General features: G+C 38.4%; 1 protein-coding gene across 1 annotated transcript in view; it reads left to right on the top strand.

Annotated features, from left to right (window-relative positions):
* Window positions 1-27,502, top strand: part of NEBL (nebulette) — a 272,908-nt gene that overhangs the window by 64,675 nt on the left and 180,731 nt on the right. The window contains exon 3 of the mRNA XM_049798223.1: window positions 16,228-16,312. Coding sequence (XP_049654180.1) covers window positions 16,228-16,312 — 85 coding nt within the window. The remainder of the gene's footprint in view (window positions 1-16,227; window positions 16,313-27,502) is intronic.

The raw sequence follows: 27,502 nt of genomic DNA, 5'->3' as shown, positions 1-27,502 counted from the left end.
ATTGCAATGGACAAGGTAATGGGGATTACACAGAAGGGAATTATTGATTTATTCTTAACTTTAAGTTAAGAAGAAAGAGGAATTTGTCTACCATTCCCATAAGAGTATGCCAGTTAATGAGGGTGAAAAAAGAAAAACATTACCTTCCCTGGTCCTTGGAAAAGTTAGGGGGAAAAAAAAAAGAAAAAATGGATTAATTTGGAAATCTTGATGTAAAGTATTTCAATGTTAATGGTTTTCATTCTGTAAGGAAGTTTTATATAGAGCTTTCTAATCCAAGTTAGTTTGACAGTCTCCCATAACATTATCATAGAGATGAAGTGTGGGCTAGATAAATGGACATTGAGATGGACTGAAAACTGACTGAACTGCCTGGCTCAGAGGGTTGTGATCAGTGGCACAAAGTCCTGTTGGTGGCCAGTTTTTAGTGGTGTACCCCAAGAGATGATATTGGGTCAGTATTATTTAATACCCTCATTAAGGATGTGGGTGATGGGACAGAGTGCGCCCTGAGCAAGTTTGCAGGTGACAGAAAAATGGGAAGAGTGACCAATACACCAGAAGGTTGTGCTGGCACCCAGAGGGACCTTGACAGGCAGGAGAAATGGGCTAACAGGAGCCTCAAGAAGCGCAGCAAAAGGAAATGTCTAGTACTGCCCCTGGGGCGGAACAATCCATCAGCCATCAGCCTCCTGGGCTGCGCTAGGAAGAGCGTTGCCAGCAAGTCAAGGGAGTGATCTTTCCCTGCGGCTCAGCCCTGGTGCGACACATCTGGAGTGGGGTACTGGGACATACTGGAGTTAAGCGAAGGGCCACAGAGATGAACTGAGGGTGACTTTCCAGTGTGAAGGTGGTTGAACACTGGCTCGGGTTGCCCCGAGTGGTTGTGGAGTCTCCATCCTTGGAGATACTCAGAAGAGGACTGGGCACAGTCCCAAGCAACCTGCTCTAGTTGACTGTGCTTTGACAACTTTCAGAGGTCCCTTCTAGTCTCAACCTGTGGTTCTGTGATTTAGAAACACAGAGGCCAGAAGGTTTTGAAAAGCCACATGGAAGAACTTTTGCTGTTAAAATGTTAGAGCAGAAGTTTTTCTTGAAATTTCTTCTTGGAGAGCAGAGAAGCTGGGAGTCCAGTGGTACAAGAACTCTAGCTTGGACTCCTTTGCTTCATCTGTACTAGCAAATCAAAGATTAGTAAGAAACTCAGTTGACTACATGGTTAAATTGCTAAAATGGTGCCAGGCACAATAGGTTTAGCCTATGCTAGTTACTCCTTCCCAGGCAGTTCCTAGGTATGGCTCTTTCCACGGCCAAGCTAACTTCTGCTCTCCCCAGGTAGTTTGGATGTGGTGACCCTGTTTTGGACAGTAGGAGAGTTGAACAGTATTGATGTGGGCTGCTTCATGCCAGTTAGCCTCAGTACCAGAGAGTGTTGCTAGATGCTTTTTAATTTACTAGCAGAGATGTAGTCTTAAAGTCTAGGTGCCTGGATCCATAGCTGGCAACCTCAAGAAATGCATCTCTTGCCAAAGCTCTAGCTCCCATGTTTTTAGGCTCGTGAATCACCTGCATTTTCAGGGCAGGACCTCATCAGTCTTTTATAACTGATAGGGAACTAGGAGACTAGACACTGTGTCTGAGCCAGAAGCCCCTGGAGATTGAGCTCCACCTGTCAGCTTCATTTATAAAAAATGGAAGAACCTTAAAATACATGAGAAGACATTCAAAGACATATTGAAAGACTTGGGGGAAAAAAAAAAAGGAAGAGCTTAAGAGACAAAAATATTTGCATGGGAAATGTAAATGTGTATTTTTAAATTCTGAACAGCAACAATAGCTATGCTCTGTTGTTCCATTTTATTTCTTACTAGAGCAGAAATTCTGTTCTTTAAACAGCTCTGCTGACAGTATTCCCTTTACCTATTCTTCATAATATACCCAATTTGCCATCAAAACAGAGCATTTAGTCTTTCACTGGTAAGCAATGCACAAACTGTATGTTTCTAACAACTTTGACAAAGTCAGATTAATTCAGTATGTCCTTGAATTCCCCCCCACCCCCCCAAAGATATCTTTTTATTCTACAAAAGTTACGGCTTGTGGAAATTTTTTTTTTTTGGGTACTTGTTTTGGACTGCACCATAGCCTTTCACCATTTGGATTTCAGTGAAACTATGGATGTTCGTCAAATATGGAGTGTGGGCAACTGTCATCCAGATATTTTAGTTTTCACTTAGATAACATACTTAGCAAACTTGGGCTACGGTGTGCAGAGTTTTCCCTTTGCTTTTCTTGGCTACTGCTCTGCTCCACAGATGCCTCAGTTTTCTCAAGTGAGGTCTTCCTCACCTTGAGTTGAATAGAAGTGATGATGCTAAACACTTGGAAATCTTTGTCTCTGGGTTTTGATGAGAATGCAAACAGAGCTCCATCAGCCAAAGGCTCATGTGTGCTGGTGCAGTAGGACAGACAGATGAAGGAGCACAGATGAGCTCTCCTGGTCTTGGGCAATGGGTTTTAAGTTTTAAATGTGTTCTGAATTTTTGCGGTTTTAAGCAGATGCTTAAGAGATGCTTTAAGCACTTGGAAATGCTCTAGTTTGAATGTTGAAACTGTTTTTATTTTGTGCATTTGTTCTTGTGTTAAAAGCTATCTGTGGGAGGAACTCTGTGCTCCTGTCTGGTAGTAGACTTCTATCAGAGTGTAAACATCCATATGAAGCCCCCAGGAGTAATCTCAGTACAAGCAAGGAAATGTAATTATATGTGCAAAAGACATTTGCAGCACTGTTCAGTTTTGGCAGAAGGCTTATGACTTGTTAAGCTTTAAAATCCTATTTTTGTTTCTGAAATATACAGAAAATACAGTTTTTGGAATCTAAAAGATTTTTTTAGTGTAAATTACAACAGGCCTATAGAGGAAGCCATGTGCTTTAGCAGTGATTTGATGGGAGTTGGCTGGCACTCAGGTGATTTTAGTCACTGAACTGCTTCAGAGGTTTCAGGCTTCTTCCTCACTAAGTTGCAAGAAATTGGTGGAAACATACTTTTCATATCTATGAACAGGCAGGGTTGGCTGGCTCATGGTATGCATAGATTATCAGTAAATCTGTAGGAAACAAAAATAATCTAACTCCCAATAGAAAAGTTAGTGATTATGTGGAAATTGAGTTAAAGTTGCTTATAAATAATTAAATGATTTCCTGATTGCTTTTTTCCTTAATTTTTATAAGGTAAGTACTTTATTTTTGCTTTTGTCTTGCAACCTTGATTATTTAACTTCTTAAGATGATCATTTAATGGTTTAACTTTCTTCTATGCTAGCAGGGAAAAGAGGTGGTACTGATCATGCACTTGCAGTACAAATAATAGTTTATCAACCATAAGACTAGTTTTAGGTGTTCCTGTGCAAGCATCAGCTGTGAACATATTTCCTGCAAGTCATTGTGAACTTCAAAATAGCAGCTACAAATAGTTTTCTTTGCATTTCCTATCATCTCTCACCTTATCTCTTACTCAAAGACACATACTCAGTTTTACTTCGAATGGATTCAGTTGCCCTCTGAGGGCTCTGGCCATGGAGGATCTAGCTGATGGGTTTGCGGGAATGTAGTAATAGGTGTAGAATGGGCTCAGACAGTGACATCTGACAGATCTGTAGTCTGCAGTCTTTAGGAATAAGGAGGAGAATTAAGAAATATTTCACTTTTTTTTTTTCTCCATGATTATGAATACCCTCCCAGGTCTTCTATGTTCCTGTGGTATAAATGCTGTTTAATGGCTAAGCCGTGTGATTTGAAGCACGAGTTTTTCCTTTCATCTTACACATATCGCGTGTCTTGTCACAATTGGTTCAGGGACTTCCTTTCTTCTCCATCTATCCCATAATTCACCTTTTTGCGCTTGATCTAACAGTGTGACATTGCATCTGCTCTTACAGGCTGAATTTTTACATAGCTGATAGAAATTACTTTTTCTTCTGTATTTTGTTGTAGTTAAAATATTTGGTTTATGCTTTGGGAAGGCTGTCTTTGTAAATTAGCTTCGGAATAGTTCATATTCCTCTTATATATTATTCAACTAACATGTTTTTGTTTGTGTCTATTTTACATCTTAAAAGATGAATTTATTAGGATATTGGCAGCCATTCATCAGCTGCTGTCCTCTGTCCAAAAGGGGAGATGGAAAACATTTATTTGTGTTTTCATCTGAAGTTGTTGAGAGGCAGATCAACAGTGAGGTCTTCAGGCTAGAGTGAAAAGCTCAGGAGATGTTATCAAGTTCTGCTTGAGTAACTTTTTCTGTGAAAACTTGTGGAAGTCACCTTGGACGACATCCACTGCAGTTGCTTCTATCTCTGAAAAAAGTATTTGGGTGGAATTTAGGGTCTGTGTCCAAGAAAGTGATGAGAAAGCCCGTGCTCTATCAGTTACTTAAAGCTCATTCATTTGCCTAAGCGAAGAGGAGGGAGTACAGTCTTTGTAGCAATACTGATGGAGCATTTAATTAGCAATGGCAACTGCACCTGATTCTACTCAAAATAATTAACAGTCTATGAAGAGCAGAGAGCATAATGTACGCAGAAATTCTGGAGGCATTTGCAGGGTATTAGTGAAAATGTTACCTGGTTGTTGCTCTTTCATGGTAAATAAACAAAAAAAGTCATCTGTGGTTTGGCCTGATTACATAGGCTTTAGAATTTGGTACTTCCAGACCAGATCTCCTGTGAAGTGTGACATCCCGCGCCACAACTGTTGGTCAATGTGAGGGGCCTATGAAGTGTTTCATAGAACTGTATTAAATTGATTTAATAATACATCAACTTTTGCTAAGGATTTACATTAAAAATTACAGTTTGCTTTTACATTCTCTTACCCTTTCAGCAGAATAGGCCAAACCAGGCTTTACTGAGAGTATTCTTCATTTGCAAGCAAAAGCTGGATGTGTCATCCAATAATTTTGTGTAGGTAAATGTGCTGTAATATGAAATCTTACATGCTATACTAACATAAACTATCTTTAATAAAATGCTTGCACGATATAACATTTTTTCTTGTTCTACTAATACTAATTTTATACAAATGGATACATTAAAGGAGAGACAGTTCATAAAGCTGTACAGATAGCATAGCTGCTTAAAATTTACAATATGTGAACAAGCAACTAGTAAAATTTTGAAATTATTAGAAATACTGGATTTAATGTAAAAATATAAATCCATGCTTTCTCAAGGTATTTCTTTCTAGTATTAACTGATTTGAAACTTGTACCATATTAAAAATCCCTGGATACCCTTCCAAATATGAAATAATTTATAAATAAATAAAGTATAAAGATGGTACTAATAACAGGTCAAGCTCTTTATTTTTGAGGCTGAAAAACTGGATATTGTTTATCAACTGTGAGTTCGCATATACTAATATTTGCCAATCCTGTTAGAAATGTAAAAGCAGAATGGTGTCTTCACCTTACTAATTCCATCATTTTCCACTTGGCAAAAACCCAGCTTTTCCTTTTTTTTCCTGTAGCACACATGTAAACATAGCTCTGTTTAATTTACTTTTTTTTTTGCGGCTAGCTTGGAGTTGCTAATGTTGGCACAGTTTTAGAGGACAAATGCTTAGCACACTGCAGTTAAAGAGGTAGCAATATTAAGACATTGGAGATGAGTTGTTTCCATATCCCTTCTGGTCTTGTCCCCCAATTTTTTAAGAGTCCAAATTACGTAAGTTACAATATAGAAGGTCTGCTTCTATAGTTAGTTGCAGAAACAGTCCCTCTGAAGGGAGTAGTGTGTAACATAGATGGCTAAGCCCTCCAGGATGACACCTATAGCTCCTGAGGAGGTCAGTCAGTTATGACTCACGCTCAGTAGACCGATGACTTGGCAGATGCCTTTTGGCTTTTAGGGGTATTAGATTTCCCACCCTCTTGATAGCCATCTAAATAGTAGTTTTTATGAGGTCAAGAAAACCTATGATGTCTTTCTAGCACTTATTTCTCTTCTGTCTTCCAGGTGGCTTTTTAGTGTCCCCTTGGTCCTGTTTGCCATGTCTTTGAATGATAACTTTGGAGTTCAGAACCATCAATGAATTGTCTAATATAGCTTGGCTTTATAGCTTTGCAAAAGAAACAAAGAAAAGCATAAAAATTAAAAGCCAGTAAGCTTACAATGAAGAGTTAAGAAGTAGAAAACATGAAAGGTGTGAGCTAGAAGAAAATCTAGTCCATATTCAGTTTCCCAGATTTTGGCCTTATAACAAGTTTTCTTCCTTTGGTTTTAGGAGAGTGCAACAGCTGCACTCCAGTTTCATTACAGCTGTGATCTACCACTATATAGCCTAACAGTTTTTCAATAAATGAATGAGAATTTCAGTTTTTAGTAGTGAATACTCTTTCAGTCAATACTTTCTTGGAAGACCAAGGCTTAATACGAGCAGTAAGCAGTAGGTAATCACTCTTTCTGGATCTCTGATGTTATTGTCATAGATTTTTTTTTTTGTCATTAAAAATTTTAGAATCAAAGTTCTGATGTATTTTTTTCATTTGAAATGCTGGCAGAGAAAAAGGCGTTATTAGGATAGATTCAAGTTTTACTTCTTTTCTGCATATGCGTGGATTTAGTATCAGTAAGCCTTACATTTAGATGTCTGTTTAGATGTTGCCTTTAAATCCACATACTGAGTGCTTCTGATTGCGGAGGAGCTTTTGAAGCTGCCTGATCTCATTTTAAGTATGTGTTTATAAGATGTGGTTAGTGGCTAAATTTCCTCAACATGACAAAATGAACAACTGAAATTGGAGTGTTTCATGAGTACAGTGTTTTGGCTTTGTCTTGAATGCCAACCATTGGTGTGCTGCAGAGAACATTAATAACATTAATAATAATGCATAGAAAAAATAATAATTCGGGGGTGAAACTATTTTCTCTATGTTCATCAGTTGAGTGGGACTCTTAATTCCAGGCAGGAATGCAAAGACTCTTGCACATTCACAAAGTAGCTTTAATTTGTCCCAATAGAAGGAATTTAGACAATGTTACCTGGCTGGGTAGATGTCTCCGTGCAGAAAAGATGAGTTAGATGTAGAGCCTGTAACTGAGCTTGATTTACAATCTGCTTGTCAGGATTTGCAGTCACATAGGGCTGTACAAACTCCTACACCAGATGGGTTGTGGTGTTTACTGTCCCTACAGTTTTCCTTTGTAAATACACTATCGCAGTACTGAAATGGTATTTTTCCAATATTCATATGATGAGTGTAGTTTTTATCATAGGCATTTTCTTCGTTATGCCACGATATCTAATGTGAATAAACCTTTTGAAATCCTCCTTGATTAACGTTCAAGGGAGGTCACTTTAGCATATCTTAAACCGCTGCCTGGGGGGGCCTTTCATGTCTGCATCAGTCATGAGAAAGCTTGACTTGCTGTACAAGCACAAAAAGAGTTGTTCATTTTAAGTATGGCAGGCTGAGGTGTAACGCTGCTCTGATGTAATGATAACTTTCTATTAAAAGTATCTTACTGTGTATGAAGGATAGGAACAGGCTAGATGTGCTGTAGGAACATCAGGGAAATAATGTTGTTTAAGCTACATTACTTGTAAAGATGCAGTTTAATGTAACATGGTGTTCCTTTTGGTAAGGAAATGATTAAATAAATTACCTATATAGTTTTTGACACATTTTACTGAATACAAATAGATTTTATTAACTGAGGAAGACTTACAGAAATGATTTAAATATACATACCTGTGATTAGAAATCAGATGATGAAATTACAGTATTTGGAAGAAAGGAAATTACAAAACTTTTGACTGTAAACCCAGCAAAATTTGGTAGTCTTGATATGTAAGATGGGAACCCCTGGAGTTAGCTGTATACAGAAATACTGGCTTATGGTAAGCAGAGAAAGCATTCCTATGGCTATTTTTTTTTGCCTAGAAGTTCTTACTACTTGAAAATATTCCAGAATTAGGGGGAAAAAGAAGAGCACATTCATCATATTATAAGTAAGAGCAGAATTTAGAAACTACTTACATAATTCAGTGTTGTGCTGCTTGAGGTACTGATCCATTGCTCTTAGAATAATTAATAGGAAAATCTAGGATATTTGTAAGAAAATCTGTCACTACTGGAGGTGTGAATTATACCCCAGTCAAACCTAGAATGTGAATAAACCTGCACTGTACAGGTTTGATAAATATCTCTATATGAAGCATGTCAGGACTATGCTGAAGTAGGCAGACCAAGCATTTGGACTTGTGCAAAACATACTGCTTTTATGGTGTATATCTGTGTACTATAACTGACATTCTTGAAAGAAGACAGCAAGATGTTGAAGGGATAAAACAACATTGGCAGCTATGAGTTAGTTTAGTGGCTAGATCTGCTGCTGTAAATCAGCAAGTGAAGTTAGTGAGAAACTCTGCTTTAGTCCGTTTTTTGCTGCTTGTATTCATGGAATTTTGTCTCCTGGATATTTTGAAAGAAATAATAATAATCACATCATGTGGAAGAAAAGAATTTGGAAATAGCATAAGCCTTTTGTTGTGCCACTGGTGATCACTTTAAAATATTTAAAAGCAAAGTTTTCTTAAACACCTGTGGAGTTTCCTGTGTTTAGGTAATGTATAAACCCAGGTGAGCTCTGCATGAACTCGCTGGGTGATACCCTGGGAGCAGCCTAGCAGTGGCGAATGGTAAGATAAGTGTACATCTTTCCCCTTCTTGATTGATTTCCTGTGCTCTTCAACAGATTTTGCTGTTGCAGCCAGATTATTGTTTATTGTTTCATATAGCCACAGTTTCCTCTGCCTTTCAAGTCTCCCCTGCACTCGCACATCTTTTTGGATCCTCCTCCAGCAGTGACTCTCACTTTTTGATCTGTTGGCAATGCCAATTAGTGTGCTGCTGATGGGTTCCTGCACAGCTCTGGGCTACCCTGTATTTCTCAGCGTGCTACTGATTGATTTTCTTTCCCCAAGCATTGGCATCCCATAGCTGAGGAATAGGTAAATTATTGAAAGGGTGAGTGCCTGGCTCACCTGAAAATTCTGGCAGTTCTACTTTTGACATATGTGGTGCTTGGATTTTACTCTTTTTGATCTTTTTGCTAAATCTGGATGCTACTTGGCTGAAATCTGTATTATAACAATTCTTTTTATTATACGATAAGTTTCTTAAATATGAACTGTGTCCCCCTTTTGCTGTATTTTTTCAAATCTTTAAAATGAAAAGGTTTTGACCTGAATTTCTCAAGAGGCAAGACTCACCCGTCTCCATAACAATGTGTCCTTCTATGTATAATAAATATGAAATTGCAAAAGAGAGTTAAAAGAAGAATGTAAGAGATGGGAAAAATATGAGTATCACCTAAGAGGAGGATTTTTTTATTCTGAAACAATTTTGGGGAGGAAGCAGGAAGACAGCAATCCTCGGAGGTTAGAGCATGTGCCCAGCTGCCTGCGTGATGCAGTGCTTGTGGTGGCCTGGTTGCACTTGTCCTTCTGTCTTCACCAGCCCTGCTCAGAGCAGATTTCAGGGGAGCTGGTTGAAATCAAAATCTCAGTATGGGAGCATTGCAAATTCAGACGGCCCATTTATCTCCTGACCAATATCTGAAAATGTGTTTGGAGTAGGTTTCTTGGTCATCTTGGTATTGTAAGTACAAAGTAATTTAATGTTGTTACCTGTACACTTTTTCCCTAAAACTTAGCCAGTACTGGCCACTTGAAGAATGTTAATGCTTTTGGATATAGACTGTGAAAATGTTGGAAATCTATAGGCTTTTACTTTTTTTTTTTCCAAATAAACTGGCTTTTTAAATTCCAAAAAAAGCTACTGTGGGTTCCAGATCTTCAGCCTACACCTGTTTTCCTCGGCTGCCCCTTCTGCCAGTGATTATAAGATTACTATGTAGTCCACTCCTCTGTGATTTCAGGTGTTCTTCATCATATGACATACATTTGTAGAGCTAACCACTCCACTATTTTGATACAGCAGAATTTCTGTATGGAATTTCAAATGGTAAGAGTAATGAAATTTGATATTAGCATTGGCTACTCAATTTTTACACTGTTTTCTCTAAAATGCGAACATGATTTTCTGCCTTGCTATATTTCAGTAAATGAATATTTTTTTCAGCCTCTAGCAGAGGACACTAAGGCACTAACCTGTGTAACCACGTATTTAATGTGGTCCCTAACCTTAGCTTTTGAATGGAGCCCTATGTATGGGTCTTTATAGACAGGTGTCAAGTGCAAGTCTGGTAGCACAACGATGTGCAACATGTGTCTGGTTGTATGATGGTGTGATATGTGGCCTTTCATTTGCTTCAGGAGAGAGGATGTTATGGCTTACCCCAACAAGCAAGTGGGATATCCTTGCTTGTAACTTTTTTTTTCGTGGATCTTACTGTTTGCTTAATCTCCTCCAATACAAGCTCATCTCTCTAGGGGAATTTTCTCATAAACAGGAACTTGTATTTAGCTAGCATATGGGAGCAACTTTCTCTTTTACTTCAAATAAGAAGTACAGATGCACAAAGTAAATATCTGAAAAAGTAAGTCCCTTGAAGAATAGAAGGCAAAGATGGAAAAATATTTTCCAATGCAAACGAATTGCAGCCAGAGTATCTATTCTTCATACAGTGGGGTAGATACCAGTAGCCAAAGAGAATGCCATCTTCAGAACAGTTTGGGGAGAATTGTGAAACCTTCTGTGTCCACTTCATTGCTCAAGTACTGCCATAGTGAAGCTGTATTATCCACTAGTTAGATTATTCCTCCTCCAAAAGGCTTTGTAATTGCATGCAAATAAGTGATCTTGCACAGAAAATTCAAAACAAAACAGAAAACACAGAGAAATCCCTCCTGGAGCTTCAGAGCAGAAAGCACAACTGAGCAAGAATTTCAAAGCCAGAAGTCAGCTGTGGGCAAGATTTCCTTCCTGCTGCTTCTTTCTCTGCTGTTGCACATCTTGCATGTCTTTCTGTGAATGGCACAGTTTCCAGGTAAGGAGAGGAAAGCAGTCCCATGCCTCTTCAAACTTGGTGGTAAGCTGCCAGTTTAAACACTCCGTGGCTGAGCACAACTTAATACCTTGTCAGCTTTTTCCTGCATAAATTATTTCATCTAATGTCTTTTAAATGAGTGTCAACTGGAGATCTCCTGTGTTTCTCCTCTGTGTTTTTGTGCTGTTAGTGGATGTGGGCTCAGATCACAATGAACAGATTGGGCCCTTGTAGGTCCAAGATGGAGCTTCCCTACCTGTCCATCAGTTGTGAGCTTGGGTTGCATCCAAATTGCTACATCATTATCCACTGTTTAATTTCAATTTGAAACTTTTGTGTACACTATACTGAAGTGTTAGTCATAAAAGCATAACTAGCTTTTATAGTTTTTCATAATTCTTGTAACATTGGTTTAATTTTATTTTGTGTTCTTCAGGTTTTTTTTTTTTTGTTCCACTGTATTACTGCAACTGAAAATAAGTGTATTTTTTCCTTTTTTTTTTTTTTAAAATCTCCTTATCTTTTAGAGTTTGCTTTAATTAGAAGAACAGTTATTACAAACAAAAATTAGGAGAGGACAGATACAGCCTAATGTGACAGCCAGTGATGGTATTATGAAAAGATGTGATGGAGCTGACCCTCTGCTTCGGAGAATAATTTTGATTTGTGTATTTTGTGGCTGTTCTCTGGTTAAAAGACATCACATACTTTATGTTGCGGGCAATTTACTGAATAGGTATTCTAGGGGAGAGATAACCCAACAGAAATCTAGTAATTCTGACAAGGGTTATAATTCTGTAACTGTGAACAATTAACGTTACAGTTAGAAAACACGCACACAAAAATCTCTTAGTCATATTGTAAATGTTGGGTAAGTCAGAAAGAGGTATGAGCAAGTTAATTTCAGTACGTGCTTGAATTTATCTCAGGCTTTGAATCGGACCTTTTTCAAAAGAGGGAAAGCTGAATCTTCATCCCATTATCTCTCAGAACGTGTTTTTTATTCCTTTTGTTGTTTTGAAAGCATGGAAAAGCTGATGAAAACCTTACAGCTAAACAAGTATTTGGGGAAATTTCTACGTTTAGTCAGTGGAGAAGCTAGGAAACTTTCAGATATGTTCCTGAATTCTTGGAGGTTTTACTGACACTGTTTCCAAATACTGAAAGTGACGGAGTTTCCTCACAAGGAGCCAGAGATTGAGTTGTGGTTTGATTTATTAACCAAGCTGTGCAGCTGAAGCAGGCAATAGCAATACAGTAACCCACAGCAGAGACACCATACTGTGTATCCTGATTTGTTCTGGAACTTCTTGTATAGATCTTTATACAGGATTAATCCTAATAGCATTAGCGTGGCAAGACATATTGCTAAGTAGACTTAGACTACTAACAAAGAGTTAAACAAAAAAAATCGTTTGGACATTGCTATTAAATAGCTGACATGACATCAACCTCTTTAACCAATTCCTGGCTTTTTCTCAGACCTCATCTTGGACAAAAGGGAAACTGAGCAATGGATTACCAGGGACCATGATAGCACTGTCAGCCTTTTGAATTAAAGGCTGTTGACATCCAGTTACTCATCCTTATTCAGAGCATTGTGACGAAGCACGGTATGGCCTTAAACTGATAGTTAAAAAGGAGATTCGATCATTTTAACACCTGTGTTTCAGCCTTCTATTTCAGTCAAAAGTATCCAATGGTAGAATGCATCTTAGATAGTTTTCAGATAATTTAATATCTTAAATACTGATATTTTTAATGATCCTGAAGACATGCTATCAGTAAGCTTAAAACAAATGTGAATGCTGAAGACAGGATTTAAATTTAACACTAGTCTTTTTAATGGATTTGAGGCAAGAATTTCCATAAATTAGAAGGGATATGTCTAAAACCATGTCTTTCTGGTTTGATATACCGTGTGGGTGGTTTCATAAATCAGCTACAGTTAAAATGACAACCCATAGTAGAATGCTCTGCTAATTTAATTTTGCTAAATGATTCTTTTTTTAATCACTGTAATACACTGTGATAAATGGTTAATATGATCAGTTTAAAGGCCTATTTAAAGTTCAGCAGGTTTTTTCACTTGTCATGTGTGTTGTTTACTTCCATAGTCAAGTGTAAATACTTTTCACTGATATGATCAGTTTACACAGTAATTTCCAGCCTAATAAAGCACTGCTTGTTCAAGGCTAAGCGTAGCTTTTTTACCTGAAGTATGGAGCTCCTGCTTCTAAAAGAAGTAACGATCTTAGATACATTGTTTCTTAAGTGGTTTGCTCTGACTGTTGAAATACCTGTGAACTTCTGAATACTAATTGTGGAAGAAACCACTTCTTTTGCAAATGATCAGGAGTAAAAGCTGGTGTATGATAGGGACAAGTTGTATGTTCTATGCTTCAGAAGAGAGAGGAGATTTAATTTGAGAGCCTGGGTTTGCACAGACATCTTCTCTGCTGCTATTGCTAGCAGGGTCCCTGGGGGCTGTGACTGTGACACCTGCCTCAGTGTTGTCCACATGTTTCACAAGGGGACTAGGCCAAAAAACCTGTCTGGGCTGACTCCCATTCTGTGCTCTCCATGCTAAAAAGGATGAGTGCAGGTGATTGCTGTAATAATAGTACCAGGGTCATGGTATGTAACCACGGTGAAAAGCAGTGCTATGAAAGTTTATGGGAATGCTTTTGGCATTCAGCTTGTGCATAACATTTTTGAACTGCATGTGTGGCAGTTGATTTTTTTTTTTTTTTTTTTTTTTTTTTTTTTTTAGGGGCAAAGATTCTGTCCTCTACATGAGTTACCCAGGAATATCTCATGGCTGCTATCGGCAAGGCTGCTATTCTTTAAGGTGTGCATTATGCACCATTCATTGCTACAATTTTCCTTGGATATTGGCAAGCCCTGGCTGCGAGGTGGCTTGTTGCCTTCCCCATCTGTCCATTGCTGCTTTCCAAACAGGGCTTATGACCCTCCTTGTGGCCAGTCTGGCGTTTGTCTTTCTCCTCTATACAGAAGAAGGAAGAGTTAGATAGACGAGGTGAAATAAAGAAAAAAATAAAATAGAAGCCCTTCTGGGAGTTGTCTGCCTGTCCCAAGGTATTACATTGTGTTGATGCCATCTGCTTCATGCAAGAGCTGGTTCTAGTTGATGTCCTCTAAGCAAAGCCTAGTTCTGTCTCCCTTCGCATTGCTGGAGCTGTGGCAAAACTGTTCAACCACCAGGCATCGTCTGGCTGTAAGGGGGGTGGTAGTGGGGGAGCCCCTAGTTTGAAAAGGGAGGAAGACAGGCAGCAGCCTCTTTAGGCATACGCAGCACTCCCAGTGGTTTCTGTGACCAAAGCTACTGCTTAGGTGGACTTGGGAGGACTTGGCTGTAACTACAAAAGAATAGGCTGGAAGGTGTCATCTTTGTTCTAGTTTTCAGTGACATGAACTATCCTAGACAAGCAGCTAACATAATGGGTGGGAATGTATTTCACTGTAAGTTTTTAAACTTACAGTGGCATTATTCCTCCCTCTGCCAGTATCCAGCCTGGGGTGGCTCTTACATTGCTGTCAGGAAAAACTTCCCTCCATCGAGGTGTTGCATCTTTGCTCTTTCTGTGTAGTTACTAGTAAGGCCTTGGGAACCTGAAATCCGCAGGTTGTCCCATATTTCTCCTCTGTTTTCCCTGTGTAGTGCCACCATAAACAAGGGGATGTTCCACAGCCTCGTGATGCATCGGTCTACTCCATTGTCCTGCCGTGTAGATGTCTGGCAATGCCAGATGTTGTCTCATGGGGGGGATCAGACCCATAGCAGAGAGTGGACTGTATGAAATCCAGGCAGCATTTCTCATCAAGTATTACTTTTGCATTTCTGAACAGGAAACATTCAGCTTCTGGCTAAAAATGGGGATCTTCCTTCACTTTTTATGGGTGCTTATATTTTTTTTTTGATAAAAATGAACTATTTTTTACTGAAACCATACACTTCGTGGAAATAAAACTTGTAAATGGAAAATAAAACCTCACAAAATACAGTTTTGAATGAAAATATATATCATCTTTACAAAGCACAGAAATTTTATGAGGAACTGTAGCAACTGAACTAGTTATTGAAAGAACACACTAGAGATAGCCTGGAGTCTGAACATGGACTTGTTTAATACTGCGTATCCTTAGTCCAGACACTTGCTTACTGCTTTGTCCCTCTGTAGAAATTAGGCTGCAAATGTTATTGTGTCTAAAATGGTATGCCTGTTGCCTTGTACCTCTGAAATGTTAGAGGCACAAATGGGGTATCTGGCAGGTATGGGAAGCTGTCAGTAGTAACTGAAAGCATGAGTGCCTCACATGGTCATAAGGTGAATATTTTGGTTTGACACTGAAGGTGGTGGAAAGTAATTAGTAAGAATCAGTTCCCTGATAATGTTCCTGGCTCATAATAATACACCTATTTTGGGATAGCCAGTTTAGTTTTGTTATTTCCCTCTTTTTGTGGTCTTTCCTATAATGGAGCTTTTTGTTTGGCTGTAAAGTTGCAGGATAAAGCCATGAAAATGAATAAATCATGGTTCTGAAAATGAGTAGGATTTGACTATTAAAATTGTCTGTAAAATGCCAAAGCAAATAGTAGGAACATTTTGTAAAGATGTAAAATTTCAAATGAAAAGAGATGCCTGATGGATTGCAATTCTGAGCCACTCCAGCCTTTGGTACTGGATATTACAGCACTGTATTGGCACATTTACCATTAAAGCATTTGACCTTTCTGTACCTTGGATGTACCTGCCTTGATCGTTCTGGTTTCTGCACTAATGGATTTAAGACACCGTGGTACTCCAGCTGTACTCATTGACGTAACTTTTCAGTTTCCCTAAAACACTTCTATTTTAAGGCATTTTAGTTTAGTCTTTATTCAGCACATGACTATACCAAGACAATGCAGTTAAACATAGTTTTTTCACCCTGTTGGAAACAGATCTTGGCTGGTCGGTCTCTGCAGTCAGTGGCCAGGATGAATGGGTGGGATTTAGAGTTATTACAGGAACCCATTCATGTGGTTTCTGCAAAGCATGACTGACACAATAGTTTCAAAGTAAATACTCCTAACACAAACCCAGTAAACTATGAAAGAGTTCTGCACACCATAGGAAAGAGTGCTGGGATGCATTTGACATTCTAGCATGTGTAAATATTTACCATTTGGCTTTGTGCTTCTTCTTCTAGACATTACCCAAAGCAGTCCTTCACTACAGTGGCTGATACACCAGAAAATCTTCGCCTGAAGCAACAAAGTGAATTGCAAAGTCAGGTAAATCAAATAATTCTTTTGTCTCATTATTATTAGACTCAGTCCACTTCTCTTTAGTTTTTCTAAGTAGTATTAGTATTTCTTTGTATTGCTACAGAGTAGCACTCTAATTTAATTGTAAAAAATATTTGTAGGTTGGTATAACGCTGCAAAACTCAGGGGTTTATTTCTGATCTCATACTAGTTACCATACTATTCTAAGTCCATTGACATCACTGAAATCCTTCATTTTCAAAAGTATATGAAGTATCTAAGTAGTTTTTAATGTTTGAAATGTTACAGCTCAATCCAGAGGGTTCATTTGCCTTGGACAAACTGTCATTGTTAGCTTACATCAAACTTAATCATAAAATAGCTGTGTGATTAGCAAACAATTAATTTGTCATTAGCAAACATTTAGAAGCCTTTAATACTTGTCAACACTGAACTGACTGAATGATCCATTTATGGATCTGTTATGTCCTTTGTGAATTCATATATGGAGCAGTCTGTAAGCCAGTTGTGATAAATATGTTATCAATCAAAACTTTATAGGTTAATAAGAAATACATTGAAATTAAAATGTAAAAAGAAAAGGGAAAAAAAAAGAAGAAAATGGCAATGAAGACTTATGTGACCCAAACATGACGATTGTTTACTGTTATTACTTGGTAGTCCATAACATACAGTTCTCATTGATATTAATTCCTTACTAGCTGGATCCTGCTCCCCCATCAATTTCCTATTGTTTGATTTTATGCAACACTGGAAGTTGGCCTGGCTGTGTGAGACAGTTGATAATATTTGATTGCATTTTATTTTGTGAAAGTTGTGGGGCTTTTTTTACCATTGTGGTTTTAGTCTGGATTTAGTTGCAATCTCTCATTAGAAATTGGTAATTATCATTGTCAATTAACGTAACAAAAACCTGTAGCAGAAAACAGAAAGTAGGCAACAAGAGCTTTCTTGTTTGGGAGCCTCTCTGTAGGTTAATGGGTAAAATCAAATGAGTGCTAAAGAGAAATGCTAGCACAGATATTTAGCACAATATAAATTTTTAACAATTGTTTACCTTTTGCCATTACAGTTATTGATTATACAACTTAGAGAAATTATTTCATGATGAAATTCTGCCATCTGGAAAGAGGAGAGTTTGTGGAATGTGCATCTCCTCTTGACTTCAGTAGCTTTTAGAGTGGAGTTTGCTTCATTTTCTTGTAGTTTAGTGGTTCTGCATACCATAGTTACCGTTCTGTCACAGAGTTAAGAGGAACTTGTAAACTATACTTTTTACAGGTCTGTTTAAAAGAATATAAACTTTGAGCCCACTATTTTTTTAGCGGTTTGATGGAAAATGTTGGGATTCAGGAGAATAAAATTTTACTCCTCTTTCTGTCAGTTGTTCACTGTATTGTCTTTTGTACCTGTGCATGCACCCATGCATATGTGGATATATACAAATCTCAGGCCAAAACTTAAAGCAATCAGATGTGTGCTTTGCCTATGGCTACCTCTGTCTGCTTATCCCCAGGGTATCAGTTACACCATGGGTGAGTTTGCCTGCTGGGACTTTATAAGGAATCAGGTACACGAGTCTACTTTGGTGACAGCTCGCCAGTGATGGGCAGAGTGGCAGAGAAGCCAGCTGACTTCCTCACGGCTATGTCACCTGCCTCAGGAGCCTCTGGTAAAAAAACCCGAGACAATGATTTCAAACCTTACGCTCGCGATTCTATACCTTAACTCTCATGTGAATCGTGAGCCTTAATCTGAAAGGCCCTCAGGGAAGCCTCCAAAGCCATATATTTTATGGCTATATAATTTTATGGCTATATTTTAAAGTACTGGCAAAAGATTTTAATGGGACTGATTTCTGCAGGCAGGTAGGCTTTAACTGGAGAGCTTGTCTGAAGTTGGTTAAGAAAACTATGGATGGGAGGAATCCTGTTTAGGTGTTTAGAGACGATAACTCTCCTGTATGAAGTCCAGGCAGATCAGAATCTCATTTAGGAAATGTACCTTTTGTCTTGAAGCAGTCTACCTTCTCCATGGTTATTGTGATAATACTTCTGAAGGACTAGGGGCTGTTGAGAATTGTCAGGTGGGTGTAGAGGTCAACTGGTAGGCATCAGTTTGAGTTAAGACTAATGTAGTAAGGACTGAAATAATTTCTGGTTTATAACTGTGTGCTATCCCAATACATGATGGGCTTGGTATATGTCCAGTTTAGCTCACACATTCCAAACTCCCCTGTATCAATTGTCTGTCTTGGCTAAATATTGACTAGCCCAAGGAGTGTGGTCTGTTTCTAGAGACTATAAGAGAAATGGCTTTCCCTAACCTATTTGAAACATACTGACATGGCACTTTGGAAGTGTAAGGAAACTTGTTGTGGTATTGTTCTCTATTTGTAAACAGAGGACTTAGTATTCTAGGACTGACTGGATAAGCAATATCAATGAGAAACTTGAAGTTTGCCTATGTATAAACTTGCTGCAACTGTTCATAATGCACTGGCATAAAATGTTAGATAAGGATCTACTAAAAACTTGGAAATGGAGAGAAACCCTTAATTTGTACAATGTGCCTTTTTTCCAAGGTTATTAGGCAGTAAAAGATTTGCAGTTGTTGCAAATATAGTTTTAAATTATAAGGGCACAAATTTACCTACTTGGAAGAAAAGCCATAATGTTTCTGATCATCATATCTTCCTTGGTGTTGATTCACATCAAGACCGTGTAAAGTAGCCTAGCCTGTAAATTGTTTTAATGCTGAAATAAAGATTCCAGGGACTTTTCATAATCCAATTTAAATCTTGTCATAAAACAAAACTGTAAATTCTGAATAACTTCCATAATACCTTGAAGAGTATAAGGACAGAGAAATTGCCATCCTGAATCAGCCCTATTCTTTTCAGAGAAAGTTGCAAGATTCCCAACTGAAACAAATACATGATCTATAATGTGCCATTGTTCAGGTTTTACCCTGTTTCAGTGCTGAGCAGTAGAAAAAAGTGTGTACGTGGTTCAAGAAAAGCCCTTCACATGAAACCAAACTTGGCTAGTTAGAATCACATTATTACTACCTTCCAGTATTCATCAGAGCTGCTTGAGCTTTCTGCCAATGCAGTGACAACTTGGGATTGAAGAAATTCTGTGTTAGGTAATGTAAAAATTTATGTTAACTTCTGAGTAAGGAGAAATGCTTTTCCACAGTAATAGCTGCTTTGTCATTTCTAAGTAAACATCTTTAATGCTTTTAGTTCTGAAGAGGCACAACCCTGTGTTTAGCTGCAGGACTCCAAGCGCCTTTTCGAAATCTGTAGTTTTAGATCTATTGTTTATCTTACTCAGCAAAGCAGGAAGAACTGGTAAAGGAAACACCATTAAATATTGTATAAGCTAAAAGACACATGTTTTTGTAAATTTGTTGTTTTGATTTTCATTTAAGTGGCAATTGACAATGTTTTAAGTTGAAGTGCTGGGTCCTCTATCAAGAATCCATTAAGGCCAGCATTAGGGGCCAGACTGTCATGTTGACATAACATGACAAGCAAAACAAACAAAACCAAAATACTGTTTTCTGGAGGACTCAATAGAAAATGGATTGCTCTTCAGAACACTTGAAAAATTATGTTGTTAAGGAGTCAAATGGCAACATTTAAAAGCTTTCCAGAGAATGTTCTCCTTCTATACAATATAATTTCAGAGCTTTTCCCTCCTTTAGCCTTTTGCTTCCATGGGCTTTCATAGAACTCTGTAGCGTGAAGGAGACACAAATGCATTTTAGGAGAGGCTGTAAGTTTGATTTCCCGTTCTGGAACCCCCCCCAGTTCAGCGTGCCTCCTGACTGAAGGAAAACAAGTTTTAAGGTCTTTCATCCTCTAAATAAAGAGTATAGACAGGGATCCAATGTCTCAAGTTTTTTCTTTATACCTCTCTGATGAAAAATCCCTGGCTTTACTTTCTTGTGGGTTACTGCATTTTTTTACTCAATAGCATACCATGGATGCTTTCCCCATGCACTTGCCTCTCCTAGAGGAACTCAACTACAGAAGTTACCAATATGCTCATCTCAGCTATGTTTGCTTGGCAATTGCTTTCATGTACCTTAGCTACTGACCTCTCTAACTTTGTGACAGTATAAATTGCTCCATGGCCTTTAGTTCTTGTCTGTGGCAATACTGTGTAGATCAAAAGCAGCAGCTCCAGTTGAACTTGCAAAAAGACACAGAGGTGTTCTGCAGCAGTTCTTGGCAGGAAGGATATCGAAGTATTGGATCAGAGAGGGCTGATGTTTAAGGTGGGTTCTCATATTCCAACACTTTCTGAGGAAATCTACTTTCAGGTGAGTCTTGGGGAACTTGATACAAAAATTATGGGTATCATCTTACTGCCACCTTGTCCTAATCTCTGGTGACACAGCCTGAGGCTGCTATCATTGGAAACTCCCAGTGCTCCTTTTCATACTGGAGAAAATACTTTTCTTGTACTTCTCTTACAGCAGCTTGGATAACTGAAAGTGTATGAGGTGCTTTCTGTAGGAAGAAACATACTTGCAGTTTTTCTTCTTAAACAGAGTTCAGAAAATGTTGATTTTCAAGAAGTACCATCTTTCCTTAGGAGACATACTCAACTGAATCAGGCTTTTATGCTAATAGTCTAATGTTTTAAGAGTCCTTACTTTCTCAGGAATTGCTTGTGTTTGTATCTTTGTCTGCCAACTCTCACCAGGATAATCACGATAATATTGAGCATTTGGAAGAAAGTGAACCTCAGGAAAGGGAATAAAAAATCCTTATGGTCAAATGTTTGTCTCTAGGATGGCCACACTCCTCTCTCTTCAGGTTGAAGAAGAGACAGACTGCCTAGCAGTTCCCTGTAAAAGCGCAAGAGACGATGGGTGTAAACTAAAATACAGAAAATTCTGTTTATATGTAGGGAAAAACTTTTCCAGTGTGAGGGTGACTGAACACTGGCACAGGTTGCCCGAAGAGGTTGTGGAGTCTCCATCCTTAGAGTTTTTCAGAAGAGGACTGGGCACAGTCATGAGCCATCTGCTGCAGTTGACTGAGCTTTGAGTAGGGTGATGCACTAGATGATCTCCAGAGTTCCACTCCAACTTCAGCTGTTTGCAGATTCTGTGATTCCTCTCTGTCCTGTCCTTCTTCACGTTCCTCTTGACCATTTCTGTCTTCTTTCTTGCTGCCTTCTCTTTGCCTCTCTGTTGCAAGAGTATGTGCTAGCAAACTTCCAGGCAGATTCTTTTTATTAACTGTTTTTCCTGACTTGTTAAAAAGCTTTTTCACTTTATATGCTCTGCTTTTATGAAGTCTTTGGAATGAACTGCCACAGTGAATGCTATAGGGGAACAAAATGTTGAATGGATTACTAAAGCAGACATTTAATGGATTTCCTGGGGTACCCTGAGTGAGCTCTTTGGAGAAGTCATGGAGAAAACAGTCCTTGGAGCTAGAGACAAAGATAAAAATATCCTCCTTCAGCTGAGGAAAGAAGGAAATATAGGTTAGCAAGCAGAGAGGCCTGGTTATAGCTTTATGGGTGATTTTGTAAGTTGTGCCAGAGGACCCTGCAATAGAATTTAAAGATGGGATTTTTCCAGATAGCCATCAGGTACTGGTTATTTATCTGCTCCTCTCTCCAGTTGTCCAAGGATCTGAACCCAATCCACGGTATGTGTATGAAGAGAGGGGTGAGAAAACAAAAAAAGTGCAGGTTTCTCAGTTATCTTCTTGCTATTACTTTTGAGTGAGAAGTCCTGGAGTAGTTGATTGAGTTCGTGCTTTAAAATAAACCCAGACTGCCTGCAGTAAGTTCTTCCTTGCTCCCCTGTGAGCCCCTGCACAGCAGCATTTTGTAAATCATGCTTACCTACTAAATGTGATTTTTTTCAGCTTGTGGTTTGTTCCTTCTTCCCCTCTGAAGACTACTTAAATGACTTGTTTTATCTGCATGAATCAAAGGCATGAAAATAATTCTTGATGTGAATAATACAAAGCTTGAGGGGAGTGCAGGAGGCAGAATGGATTTCAGTCTTCTGGGAAAATGGTTGTCACCTCTTCTGATTGTTATTTTGCTGAGTACATGAGGGATTCTGTCTACATCCTGTCTGCACTGGATTGGCTCCTGTTACTGTGCTACCACATATCTACACTTTCTGGTGTGGTGTGGTGTTTTGTTTTGTTTTTTTTTCTTCCCCCCTCCTTCCTGCAATTACTAGGCAGGCTGTAAGATTCAGGATGTGACAGCAGTGCTTCCTCTCCTTTCCTGTGTGCTACTCCTCACTGTCACAGAGGCTGGACCAGCACATGGAGATAAACAAGTTGTAACCCTGTGGTCAAGAGACACCAGAACATGAAGTAAAGACATCAAACAGTGTGTAGTACTGTAATAGTTGATAAACAGATTGAGAAGCACAGAGGGAGTTTCTCTGTGGAATACATTGACTTATTTTTGTGTACTGACACATTTGTAGCATCCTGAAATTCTTTTATTTCACAGGTGGAAGTACAAATCTTCTGCTGGGATATAAGATGTGATTATGGACTACTTTTTTAAACAGAAAAGAAGAATGGTTTACTTTAGCCTTAAGTTGTTAAGACTTAAGTCCTAAATCTGTTTGCTTGTACTGGCTGCCTATCCTACATTTTTTAAAATACTTTTAAAAATCTAATATCATTGGCATACAGAATTTTAAACTAATTTGCAATGGTAATGTACTGGTCAGTGTAACAAAAGTTACTTGTATAAAGGGGTTGGGATAGTATTATTTTTTTCCTTGTTTTTACTTGTTTATGAAAACAACTATATTTTCTTATGATGCTGACAGTTCTTTCACCTATTTTCTTTTTGGGCCAGATCATGCCTTGAAAATTAGTAGGTTAAGCTGTGTAGATAAAAGCAGTACATTCTCTTCCTTTTTTCTGAACCTATTATCTGCATTTATATCTAAGGGCACAATTACAGGTTTCAGTGCCTGAGAAAACAACTGCATCAGACCATTCTTTTTGTACTATTCTTCATTTCTCCACAAAAAAATCTGCGAAGATGATGATTGAAGGAGCACGCTGCAAAGCAAAGATGAATACTTGCCCAACATTCAGAGGAAACTTCAGACAGAGTCGCACTTGAGCATCTATGGAAAATGTCCACCAATCTAACTTTTCAGCTTTTCACTGTTGATTTGATGATACAAAAGTAAAAGTGCCAGTATTTTTTTTGCATTAGAGCTTGACGTGTTGTTAAAATCCATAGTGATTTGAAAACCTGATGTAATTTTGTAGGGGAAAACCAGAACTGAATTACATTTAAGGAAACACAATAGTGTCTGCAGAGACTCAAAAGCAAGCAGCGCAAGCTGTTTCTGCTGGCCAAAAAATTATGAAGTCTATAAAATACACAGTTGCAGGAGAAGAATCACCTCTCCCAGTGCCAAGACTCAGAAGTAGGATGCAACATATATGAATATAATGAGATCCATTTTTCTAGCATATGTTGATGAGGAAAAAAAAATAACTGTACTTTTTCTCTTTCGCAGATGCACTTAATGTTTAACTGTAAAAAGTGAAGAGATAATACATTTATGTAAAATATAGGTAATTTTTGTGGTAGGACGAGGGCAGAGTGGTCATGATTATTAAATAGTGTACTTATTGAGCAAAACCATTTTTGTAGACTTTCTTTTGACATTGAATCAATGTACAGCAAGTAGGACATCATAATAGAAAACCTTAGGATCAATGAAATTGCAAGTGATTCAGACCACCTTGTACAACCAGCACTAACAGAAAGGGGACAAAAGAGAGCCACAGAATTCATAGCTGTTGTTTGTAAGTTGAGTTGTGGCATTCTTAACTGCATCAGCACTAGTATTGAAATCTCGATAACTTTTTACAGGAACAATTAATAAAAATATTAACTTAAATTAAGATGTTATCAGAATTTCTACAATTTAAAAAAATTATTTACTGAATCTTTTATATTCTAATCTTTAAAAAAAAAATTCCTTTTTCTTCTGGGTGGGGAAGGAATGGGGAATATTCACTGGGCTTGAGCCATACTTACATGTATGTTCTTTTTCATGTCTTGTTAAGTTTATCTTCTGATTCTCTTGAGGTTCTTTCTGCTGTTTATTTTTGGAACTAGATTTTTTTTGGTTGCTCTGTGCAACTCTGTTGCAGGAAATTGGATGCTGTGATTCTTGTTAGTTATGTTTTTGTTGCATTACTGCACAGTATTTAAACCTAGATGAGAGAGAAATGTGTTCAGTTGTAGAGAGTTTAAGATGGAGAACAAGAACAGAACAATTGTCATAGAAAGTGAGACACCCAGAGACTGCAAGTCAGATGCCGAGGACATATCTGTACTGCTTAAGTACAACAGCGCCGGGAAGAAATTTGCAATCCCAAAGACAAGTAGTGTGTACTGGCTTATGTCCACACTGTATGTGGCTGCTCCCCTTATAGTGGATATATATTTCTTTCCGATTCATAGTGTTTGAGATAGTGTGAGGGCTGCATACAAGCCTGTCAGAGTGGCACTTGTGAAGCATGAAGCTGAGCATTTGTGAAACCTGGTGGCACGTGGGGAGATTGTGGGGTCAGTGTCCTCTTGGTTGCATGGAACGGCTGGTCAGGTCAGAGGAGCAAAGCTGGTGCAGGCATGTCCATGCTGGCTTTCAGGAGTTCTCCCTTGGATGAAGTAGGCACTGAGCTGTGCTTGGTCTTGCCTTGGGGATGGCAGCACAGCAGAGCTGGGGAACATGCTCAGCGGTGTGGGGTATCGAGGTGCCAGTACTGAGTTCTTTCCCCTGCCCTCTCCCCTTTAGCAGAGTATTTTGTACCGAGGAAGTCTGTCAAAGTCAGAAAATGAGATCACATCACTCTTTCTTTCCTTTTCGGGGTTCAGATCTGCATCTTTCAGAGACTGCCATGTTTAATCAAAAGGGGTCCATGTAGTCTTGCTTCCTGTTGCTGACACTGCTGGCTTTCCCCCAAACAGTTCATACTTATTGTGATCAGCAGGAAGAAACTTGACTCGATGGGTGACTAGTCTGATCCAGTGTGGAATATTGGTAATGTCAGCATTAAAAGGAAGGACAGCTAAGGAGCATGCCTTTACTTACTCACCCTGGGATGTGAAAAAGGAATTTTCAGGAATATGATTTTAGTCAATACACTGAATTAGGCGAACTTGTTTTATTTTCTTGATGTTGCCAGTGTCTTCCTCCAGGAAGTTCTTAGTCTTTGCCCTAGACTTCCATTTGTGTAATGGCAGGGATAAATTATCTCTTTTTTTCCCAGCAAATTGTAGTGGCTGGCATATTTAATAATTTGAAAGTGGCATATGAGTATTTTTGTTAATATCCTTTCATCCAAAGTGAAAGCTCAACATTTTCTTTTCCAGTGTGAGATTATAACAATGAATTCTTCGTACATCAAAGCACTGGATTAACCCATTTGGCATTTCACATTGTGACAATTAATGGCTTCCATTTAGTTCCTGATTTTAAGCTCATATCTTTTCAGAAGTACTGACCTGTTTCTTACCAAGGGATGAAGCTAGTCATCCATCTTGTTATAATGAAACCAATTTTTATGTTCATCTGTGGCAATTTCTTAACAAACTTCAGAGGTTCTGGACTGAGAATTTTTAAAGGCAAGGTTAATTTTTCACTTCATTTTTTCTTGTCCTTATTCTCATGGCCTTACATTAACATGTTGAAAGAATATGATAAATGACTGTATTTCTCCTAATTGTATTGGTTCCTTGAAAATGTTTTGAATTTGGTCCTTATCCCTTTGTAAAGTGTTAGTCCACAAGGATGAGCCACTTTTACTCTTGAGACATAAGGTTTTTTTCCTGTTGATGCTACAAGCTCAACCTGTCAGTTCTTCTAGTTCAGGGGATCCTTGGGAGTGATCATTGCTCACAGTGTTATGTTGATTTGCAGATATCCATGGTTCCCTTTCCAAGGAGAAAGCAAATTGAAAGTTTTAACATAAATTGGAGTTTACCGATAGATGGAGAGATCAAATCTTACTCTAACATACCTCTGGAAATTGCCTCAAATCCATAGTTAGTTTGTCCCATAGTTGAACGCTTTTTCCTGGCATGCAATAAACTTGTTGCATATTTTTATTGTGATGGGAGTGTAGAATTAGACAACAGAATTTCTGTGAGCATGATTATATTTCTTTCTATTTGATGCAGTTATTTTTTTCATAGAATGCATGCGCTCTTTAGATCTAAATTGAAAAAAAGGAAAATACTGATTTACCTAAAGACTTCTCCCATGTGTTTAACTGTGATGTAAGTCTGCTTCTGAAGAGTCTTTATAAGTATGCATTTTGTTTAGAAGTTACTTGTATCTGCTAAAGTATTTTAAATTGTGGAAGATTTCTATGTAACAGTTGAGAGTGGCTGGATTTCTTTACCTTTTTGGCTTTTTTTTGAGTGTGACAAAAAAAGTGCATCCAGATGCATATCTTTGCTTTGTGTAACACAGCTGTCCCCATTGTGTGCACTGACTACTGAGTAGTACCCTTTAAATCCATTAATTCTGTTTTTGGTCAGCCATTTGTTCTGGAGGTGGCCTTAACAAAATGACCAGCAAAGCTGCTTAATAGGAGAAATCCAAGCCTGGTGAGAGTGTCACATTCTCTTAATTGGAAGTCTTACAAAATAGAAGCATTAAGCAAATGAAATGGCAAAAAGACAGCTTTAGCCATAGTGGAGGAATTAAAAACTGAATAAACAAAATCCCTGTCATTCCTTATGTTCCCCAACAAAATGTAGTATGCTGGCTTCTGGATTTTGAATAGCTGCAGAAGGGCTTTGTCTACTCCAGCAAGAGACTTTCTGCGCTTTGAAGCTTTGTGGATGTTTCCCTCTGTCTCTCTCTCTCTGAGTTTGTTTTTCAGTTCTTGGTAATTTCTGACCATGTGTAGTCTGAGCTGTCTGCTTACGGTGCAAAGAGCACTTGTAATACACTGAGTGTGACTGTGAGAAGGAGAAAGGAGAAACTGGCCTTGGCTTGCCTGGTGGTGCAAGGCCAAAACAACACATGAATCAGAAATCGCATGGTATTAGGCTTTTCAGAGTATTTGGAAGAAGAAGAAAGGCAGGATAGTTCCTGGGCAGTCCTACCCCTTGACCCCAATAAAAGGCCATGAGTGTTCGTCAGCATTTT

This window comes from Accipiter gentilis, chromosome 4, assembly GCF_929443795.1.
Source record: "Accipiter gentilis chromosome 4, bAccGen1.1, whole genome shotgun sequence".
NCBI lineage: Eukaryota > Metazoa > Chordata > Aves > Accipitriformes > Accipitridae > Astur > Astur gentilis.
Note: the sequence above shows the minus strand (reverse complement) of the source record. Positions and strands in the feature narration are given on the sequence as shown.